Raw genomic sequence first — 9,460 nt, forward strand, 5'->3', positions numbered from 1 at the left:
TGAATTTATGTACTATTTATTCTTTAAAAGAGAATTTAAGGTAAAATAATGTTTAACTTATCTACTTGAAGCTCTTCATATTACATGAGAAAGTTAATAAATTTGCAGGAATATGTACAGTTATTCCTCTGATTTCTTATCTAAGGCATGATGTCGTTACCTCTGCCTCAATAAACTAAATGGATTAAATTAATCTATTTGGCAAACATGCACTTAGTATGTAATATCTTTTTCTTGTTTCTCTGTTGAGCACAAAGATGGGAATTTATCAGTGTAAGTTATTAAGACAATGGGAAGTACATAATGGTATATTAAGAATGGTATAAACTACTAAAGAGATGCAAAGAGGAGGGATCTTCTAATTAGTGTTATCAAGAAAGACTTTACAGATTGTACTTTACAGTAGGGTATAAAGAATTGTAGGATTTTTTTCTTTATTAAATCATAGCTGTGTACATTAATGCCTTTATGGGGCAGAGTGTACTGATTTGATTAAATAAAGGCAGTGATCAGGTCATTCTCACCTGCGAAAATTGGATACAGCAAGGCAGAAAAATTGGAAAGGTAATCTGCGTTTAAGAAATGGCCAGTTGGCGGTGCCTGGACTCAGTGGGTAGGGCGCTGGCCCCATATACTGAGGGTGGCAGGTTCAAACCTGGCCCCAGCTGAACTGCAACAAAGAAAATAGCCAGGTGTTGTGGCGGGCACCTGTAGTCCCAGCTACTTGGGAGGCTGAGGTAAGAGAATCTCCTAAGCCCAAGAGCTAGAGATTGCTGTGAGCAGTGTTATGCCATGGTACTCTACTGAGGTGACAAAGTGAGACTCTGTCTCTACAAAAAAAAAAAGAAAGAAAGAAAGAAAAGAAAAAAGAAATGGCCAGTAGTAGTCTCATTGACCGAACAGCACATAAAAGAAGTGTTTACCATGTGTTACAATGTTTGTGCTCTTTAGGTAATTATTTAGGAGTATTAGATTTGTTTTCAGCTGATGAAACTGGCTCAGAGAAGTAATTTTCCCAAATCATTACATGACTAGAAAGTGATAAAGTGGGACTTAACTTCAGCAGCCTGGCTCGAGGGCCTGTGACAATCCCACCTAAATCATAGCCTTCATCTTAAAAGATGTAGCGTGACATAAATTCAAAAAATTAGGTAGAGACTGGACTCTGGACACTCATGAGTCCTTGCCTAAGCACTGTGAGCTTCATTTAACAGGTAACAGTGTTTGGGGCAAGAGAAGAAACCATCAGAACAGAGTTTCAAGTGTAATTATGAAGAAGTACACAAAATAACTTTGAGGTAAGTAAAAATAAGGCCTAGCCTAGATCACAGAGTAACATATGCTGGAGTGACACAGAGGGTCCAGACGTAGGAACACATTTGATGGAGCAGAAATAGAATTGACAGGGCACTGTGATGACAGTTGCATGGAAAATGATCACTTTCTTTCCTGGTACTTCATAGTCAAAAACAGTTAAAACAAGTCCACATTTTCACATTCTGGCCATGAAGTTTTAACTGTTATCAAGGCCGAGGGGACCCAATTATGTTTTATAAAGTTATAAAAAGGAAGCTGGCAGAGATTGGACACAGCAAAAGGCATGGCTCCATATAATTTCTTTCAAACTTTTGTCATTTTCTTTCTTTTTATTTCTTCTTCTCTTCCTTCTTTTTCCTCCTTCTCTAACTTCTCATTTCATCCTTCTCTTCTTTTTTATCTGGTACTATTCATTCTTACTGATTATCAACATAGTAGAACACCATGTTGCTATATTAGAGCAATTATCTTAAAATTATCTTAAAATAGAATTAAGGGATTTGGTTAGAATTGCAGTACAGGTAATCTTGCTTGTCTCCTGAGCCACTTGATAAGACTGTTTGAGTCTTTTATCATTTTTACCTACATGTCTGCTTTTCAATTTGAGTGTAATGTGGAAATGCCTACAATAGCACCTGGCACAAAGTGTAGCAAGTTCAAGTACACAGAGTATTACAAAGGGACTTTTCTCACAGTTGTATTGTGTTCCATCTTGTCCTCTGTATTTAAATGTAATTTTTTCCATATCTTCTCCTTTGAAGCCAATATCTTGCATTCTTTGTAAATGATAAGCCATTTTTTTCTCTAGAAGGGCTTGTTTCTACAACATTAAAGAAAACAGATAGGGTACCATCAACTTACCATTTAATAATACAAGAACAAATCTTTTAAAAGTGGCATTGGCATTTAAAAGTACATTGGAAATTTGACAGTCACTCTTGTCTTGTGACTAGTAAGGTCACAAAAATGGAGGGCAGAAATGTAGTAATTTTCCATTTGTAACTAAACACAATGAATTTATTTGTTTGTTTATTTATTTTTGAGACAAGGTCTTGGCTCTCTTGCCCAGACTTATGTGCAGTAGAGTCATCATAGCTCACTGTGACCCCAAACTCCTGTGCTCAAGAGATCCTCCCACCTCAGCCTCCCAAAATGTTGAGATGACAGCCATGAGCCATAGCACCTGGCAACAGAGAATATATTCAACACTTTATTGCAGTTTATCTTACTGGGCAGTTTCTGATAAAAATGAGTCTCTCACCCACAGCTATCCTGGCAAGTTTAAACAGTTTCTCATTTTCAATTGGAAGATTTCCTGAAGGCTTAACTAAATGTCATTCAGGCCTACCACAAGTAAATATAAAATAATAGAAGAAATTTAACTTCCTTTTGTGAATCCCTGTGCTACTACTGGCCCTGGATTTCCTAGAAAGCAGTGAACTACACAGAGGAGCAACTATGGAGATCCTTAGAGGTCTCTATAGATTAAATGTAATTACGAAGAAGTTTAAGATTCATCAAGAAAATGGGTACATAGGCATAAGGGAACTACCAAAGCCCACAGAAAGGACCACTCCAACAAAGTAGAACCTATCCAGGGGTGGAAATCATGTCTATTCTCACCAGCTTCACTAGAAATCATGTCTTTTCTCACCAACTTCATGAGTCATAGGGTTTTAGGTAGAGTAATAAAATGGGTCTCGTATTATTAGTAGGGAAATACTAGACCAAGCATGGCTTTTGACCTATCTAATAAGTTTTAAAAAGTAATACCTATATGATAAAAGTTTTCAAATAAATTATCTATATCCAAAAAAGCTAAAGAATATATAATATAAAATTATTCACCATATCAAGTGAAATTCACAATATCTGGCATCCAATCAAAGAATACCATGCATGTAAGGAAGCAGTGAAGTAGGACCCATAAAAGAAGGTAATCAATTAACAGCAACTCAGAAATGATGCAAGAGGTTAGAAATAAAGACAGCAATGTTAATCCAGTTAACAAAACTATATTTGTATATTTACAATTAAAGAAAAGCTATGGAAGATACAAAAAGGATCAAAATCAACTAATACAATGGATTCATTAACGGCAGAATAGACATCGCAGAGGAAGAGATTAGTTAATGTGAATTCAGCAACAGAACCCCCCCCCACACACACACACAAACCACTGAGGAAAGAAAGAAATAATGATATTTCAGTGAGACGTAAGAATTTTAAGCAGCCTATTATACCCAAGGAGAGGAGAAATACTTCATAGTAGTTACCTAAAATTACAAACATAGTTACAGTGTGAAAATAAACCTAAGTAGCTATAGCATATAATAGGGCAGCACTTTTTTATAGTCAAAATATGTTACAGTCAAAATAGAGAAAAACTGTTCATAACATTCAGTTCTGGATAAGGAATATCATTTGGGGTAACTGATCCACAACCATCTCACAAAATAATTTTTACTTGGAAAAATCAAAACTAATAAAAGATTTTCTTGAAATAGCCCAAGTTGCAGGTTCAAGCTAACCTACCTTCCTGTCACTCTCTTCTCTGCTTCTACGTCGTTGTTCTTCTATCTTTTGTTCTCTTTTTACATCTTCTCCAATCTTTGTCAAAAGTAACATCTCTTTTGTTTTCCACTCCTGAAAAGCACAATGTTACTGTACGTGGTGTGTCTTCCCTTCCCCAGAATATCTTCCCATTTCGTCTTACCAACAAGCAAATTAGAAAAGTCAGGGCATAACCAAAATCAGGTCGAGCATGATGGAAGTCATTTACGGGGTTCAGAATGGGCTATTCTTATTGCACTTTCATTAGGAATGCAGGTGTAATTATTTTTCACCACAGCTAAATTTTAAAAATTGTCCTGTCCATATTGAAGGCTATAAACAGTATCTGACAACTTTCTTAAACTGTTCTTTACGGGCAGAAATTGGCTCATACACACATAGTTTGTGGTATCTGCTTCGTTATTCTATGTAACAACTTGTATACTAAAGCTGTAGAGAAAGTTCCATGGAAGTAAATTTTTAGAACTGAAGAATTTATTCCCATTTATAACTATTTGTCAATGAAACATCTGTACATAATCATTCTCTATACAGTTTCAATTTGCCATCTCTCACCTCTTCAATCTTTCTGCGGAGATTGAGTTTTCTTCTGGTGTGTTCCCGCTGTCGTCGTTCCTCTCTGTTCATCAGGAGCAGACGCTGTTCTTCTGCTGTGCGCTCCAGTTGTTCCAGCTCCTTACTTATCATGTCCAGGTATCTGGGTAAGAGTGCAAATATTACTACAGATAAACTGGGTGTTTCCTTTATGTGGCATCCTCTGCTTGGATTCCCAAACTACCTCTTTGCTTTTCATTTTTTGAACTATAGGACTTCTACAGTTTTTCTATCAATCCTGTTCTTGAACCTTTAGGCCAGCCTAACCCAATAACTCACCAGGTTTTACTCATTTATTATAAGATCTCTCAACTATATGAGTATCTGCTACCATGACCAAGACAAATAGTAAAACACGGGAGAAACTGATTAAAAGCGTTCTGCACAGTAAGCCTTCATAACTCAGTAGTTTAAGAACATGAGCCTGCAAAGAAGTCTGAAATAACTGAACCAGTAACTTGAGAAATGCAGGAAAGCAAAATAGTAACTGGAATTCTCTAATAAAAATGTGGTCTTGGGTTCTTTGCAATTTGTAAGTTGAACTAATCTTCCATTTGTAGTCTGTGTCTCTGGTCCATGTACATCAATATGTATTATGACACTACCATAAAATGAAACCATGGAATTACAAAAGTCAGGTAATACAGCCCAATCCTCATCCTACCCTAGTCAAGGAAAAAGAATATAAGGCCTCCTCACTTCTGAGAAATGGGCTTGACCAAGGAATGTCAATGACTGAATGTGACTGGGTAACATCTGATTGAGCAAACATTTTCAGAGAAACATGTGTTTACATTGGTATATAAATAAAAGCCTCCTTTTTCTTTTTTTTTGAGCTTTACACTAACTTCCTCAAACCTAATGCCGTCAGTCAGATGAAGCACAAAACACTGTGATGTTTGAGGCATGTCCTAAAGATACATTTCTCCCTCTCCCACTACAGAAAGAATTTTAGATCCAATTTTTCATTCCATTACCAGTTTGGCTCACCTCTTGGGCTCCTAGAAAGCCTGAATTCTCTGCGAGAAATTACCTTTCATAGCCTGGACTCCAAGTTTCCCAGGCCCTGCATCTCTTGGTCTGGTCTCCCTTTCTCTCCACTCTGAGAGCTATAAGGCAATTAGTGTCTAGTACTTCAAAAATAAAAAGACTGCTTTTAATTCTTTCTAGTATTTTTCCAAGTTACTTGGAACCACAAATGTACATATAAAAACTGCATTGACTTTAATCTTACCTGTGCCTTACTAACCGCTCCTGGTCCTTCATTGATTGAGGGGTCTCCATTAGCAACCAGTTTTGGAGCTGTGCAACATCAGAACAATCAGGAATTTGATTGTTTTCCTGTAGCTTATGTAGTTGTTGTGCAAGCACTTTCTATTTAAGAAATTTGTATATTATATATATGTAATAGTTTTAAATTTCCCAGAAATAGAACCATTTAAATTCCTATCTCTTAGAAAAGATTGATTCTGTTTATTTGCGTGGATAACTGCACCAAAATAAATATTTGTCTCTCTGGAAATGCAAGATAAATATTTCAGTTTACTTGTCTACCTTTTCTGAATAAATAAAGTGAAAATATTCAAGTAGAAGAGAAACTCTGGGCACAGGAAAGGGAAGTGGGAAAAAACATAGAAGTTTAGGCGAATCATTCTCATTTTTATCCAACCCTATTTACCTTTAGAACATAACTGGTAAAAAACGCACACGCACACTTTTTTCATTTGAGCCAATTCTCTTGACCTTCAAATCTGAATTAACTCTCTCTCTCACACATGTACACACAGCCCCACAACTTTGAGTTAAAAATTAAAAGGAAGTCGCTATCTATAATCTCTCATTCTACATCTAATCATTCCATTTCACATTTAGGGACTTTTTTTTACTGAATGAATGCAGCTCATACGTGTGGGTACAAAGAAGAGTATACGTGTTCTTTGAACCAGCTGTTGCACACTACGGCTATTCATTCTGTTCTTCTCCCATTGCTCAAAATGTTTTGAATTCTGGTGTAAGAATATTGCTGCCAGGGTGGCTCCTGCGGCTCAGAGGAGTAGGGCGCTGGCCCCATATGGGGAAGGTGGTGGATTCAAACCCACTCCCACCCAAAAACTGCAAAAAGAGAAAAGAATTTTGGTGCCACAAAAAGATACTTTTTGATTCCAAATCAGGTTGAAGGAACACATCTGACCAGCAATTTACTACTGAATTATGTTCGTTACCACTTCTGTAATGACAGACAACCCATTCCCTTTTCCCCTCTTGGCCAAATATAGGAACCTTCAAATATTTTTTATTCCTGCACTAACTTTTCATTTGGAAAAAATAACTAGTTACTTTGTCAATAAATTAAAGGTAATAAGATTATTAAAAACATACTCGACTTATAACCAAACATTTCTTTCAAATCTTATGTAAAGAAATGAAATTTAACTCACTTGTTCTCTTACATAGTTTCTTTCAAAGTCTAATTTTAAACTGGTAAGATAGTGCCTGTATTTATTCAATTCTCTCAAGGTACATACAATCTAAAAACACAAACAAAAATATGTAAATATTTAAAAACCAGAGCACTTTCCAGAGGAAAAAGAGTAATGACATAAAGTTTGATGACATTTTGTTATCAAGAGAAATACACAGTGAACATTTTTGTAAATAGCATCTCTCTATGTTTGTTAATCAAAGATAAATTTCTATCCCAAATATTACTTTAATAATATGACCTATACCATAATAGTTTAATATACACAATTAAGAGTTTTTGTAACACATATTATAATAATTAGTGTAATGAGTTCAATTAATTACAATATAATTGTAATTATAAATGTAATAACATTGTTCAACTTCGGAAAGAATGTATTCTATCATGGTTCCAACAGGCTATATTTTGCTAGATTACTACTTCATTTCATGTTTTTTAAAAGTGTATGAAACATATTCCTTTACAAATACATTCTTAGAAACAGAGAAAGAAGACTATAACACTCCTGTGAAAATGAACAAACCATTATGAATGTACACCTTTAAGTTATTTGTCAATAACCTTTCTATATTACAAAGGAAAAAACATAAAGAAAAAGTTGGTTTCATTTAGAAACAACTGTTGTCTGATTTCCCTTAACTGAAATACTGAATTTCAGTATTTATGAAATTAATTTATGGAATTGCCCATTAAGTTGTCTTCTCGCAACCATGTTAAAGGTGTTAAGTGTCCCCCAGTAAAGCGGAGAGGCAAGCTTTTATTAAAATATAAAGATTTTCATTGATTAAAAAGGAAATAATCTAAAACCCACTTTATTATTTCTGGTTACGTATCCCCCTTTCTTTAATCTCCTCAGGATATCTTTGCGCTTATAGTATGCTCGTAAGTGTGGATCATGGAGACTTTTATATTGGTTTTCCAAAAGTCGACAGTAAGGATCAGTCAGGTTAAAATCGCAAGAAGGCCGAAAAAGCTGCAAACATAGATTCAAAATATTAAAAATGTAAAGTTAATCCATTTTTACTTATAAATAATCTATTGAAATGACTAGAATTTTCATTAAAAATAAAACAGCAAGAATCCGAAGTGGAAAAAAACAGCAAGAAAACTAAAAAGATTCAGGTTGGGTAACCTGCCTTTCCCTTCCTCTTTTCCTTGCCTCTATGAATTATTCTAAAGGCCCACCCTCACTCCATTAGTTCTTCCTCTACTTCTCATCAATTCCTGGCTCTGAGCCAAATAAGAAAAGAGGAGAGAAAAAGAAAGGATATAGAAAATAATTTGTTTTATGATATAAGGCCAATGCTAAATTCTCTTTTTCTGCTTCCCTCCCACAGCTCAAGGCACTATCCTGAAAAGATAAAATGCTCAAAAGGGAAAATATTAATTATGATTTTATACATCAATCATCCAAAAATGAAGAAAAAAAACTTTCACCATGATTCATGGAAACTATGAATTAAAACACTACTAGTATGAATGTTTTTGATGGAATTTCTCAGTTAATCACTTAACCTCTGAATGGAAAAATGTGGAGGATGGAAGTAGATTGGAAAGTTGTGTTAAAGCTGTCTTTGCATTCTTTCTGAGTTTGGTTGGCCAGAACAACGTAAGTTTTACTTTGGAGTAGTATCAAATCAGAAGCTCCTTCAGGTCAGACAATTGGAATATGCGGGAGAAATGGCAAACCAGAGGGGACCTGCCCTGTTTATAGAAATTCAGTTTGATTTATGCTCCCACAACACTGAGCACCAAACCAGACGTGCCTACAGGTACCAATTTGCTACTTCTGGGCTCCTCTGGCTGTACCCACAAATGTATAATAGCAGTGCAATTTTTGAACATTATGAAGCCTGGCTAAGGAAGACCCTGAAAGGAACTTCCCCAAGATAGTAGAAGGATGTTTTGTATGCAGGCAAATGGGTAGACAGAAGGACCAGGACAGAATCCTCATTCTCACTGTGCATTCAAAAGAGTCTTTGTTGAGTTTCACACCTCTTGTTTAAAATTGAACTTTAATCCCTCCCAAAGGGTTTAGTAAGAAACTAGATTCCTTGATTACCAATGCTTTTTTGAGAAGGCAAAGGAAGGAAGTTTAAAAGGTAAAGTCTTGAGTTCAGTGAGACCAGATATGAATCCTAGATCTTTCCTAGAAGTAGTATAATCAGTGATAATAAGTCAAGGAGTAGACTGATTATCTCTTTTAAATATTGTCATTTAGCTGTTAACTTCTTTTACATGTCGACTTTTAGCTGTGACAGGTGTTTCTTAAGATCAAACCTGAGCTCTTGACCTATAAACAGAGAATACCTTTAAACAAATCCATTCACTAGAGCCAAGGCAACCATGTTGTTATCAACTAAAATAATTGGTCTCCCTTAAAATCTGTAAGTATAAAACATTACTTCATCTAGGAGACTACATTGAAAGAGACCAAAAAATTTCAGGAAGTCAGTTTTCAGAATAACCAGTCTGTTTTGGGCAGTGCCT

The 9,460-nt window shown here is 35.5% G+C and overlaps 1 protein-coding gene across 1 annotated transcript in view; it reads right to left on the bottom strand.

Annotated features, from left to right (window-relative positions):
- FSIP2 (fibrous sheath interacting protein 2) overlaps positions 1–9,460 on the bottom strand; it is a 109,426-nt gene that overhangs the window by 97,957 nt on the left and 2,009 nt on the right. Inside the window, exons 3-8 of the mRNA XM_003791515.2 lie at positions 7,782–7,943; positions 6,924–7,013; positions 5,720–5,859; positions 4,447–4,588; positions 3,853–3,963; positions 2,011–2,137 (exon numbers count right to left, since the gene is read on the bottom strand). Of these exons, the coding sequence (XP_003791563.2) occupies positions 2,011–2,137; positions 3,853–3,963; positions 4,447–4,588; positions 5,720–5,859; positions 6,924–7,013; positions 7,782–7,943 (772 nt within the window). The remainder of the gene's footprint in view (positions 1–2,010; positions 2,138–3,852; positions 3,964–4,446; positions 4,589–5,719; positions 5,860–6,923; positions 7,014–7,781; positions 7,944–9,460) is intronic.

The sequence above is a fragment of the Otolemur garnettii genome, unplaced genomic scaffold, assembly GCF_000181295.1.
Source record: "Otolemur garnettii isolate 467f Iridium unplaced genomic scaffold, OtoGar3 scaffold00048, whole genome shotgun sequence".
NCBI classification, from domain to species: Eukaryota; Metazoa; Chordata; class Mammalia; order Primates; family Galagidae; genus Otolemur; species Otolemur garnettii.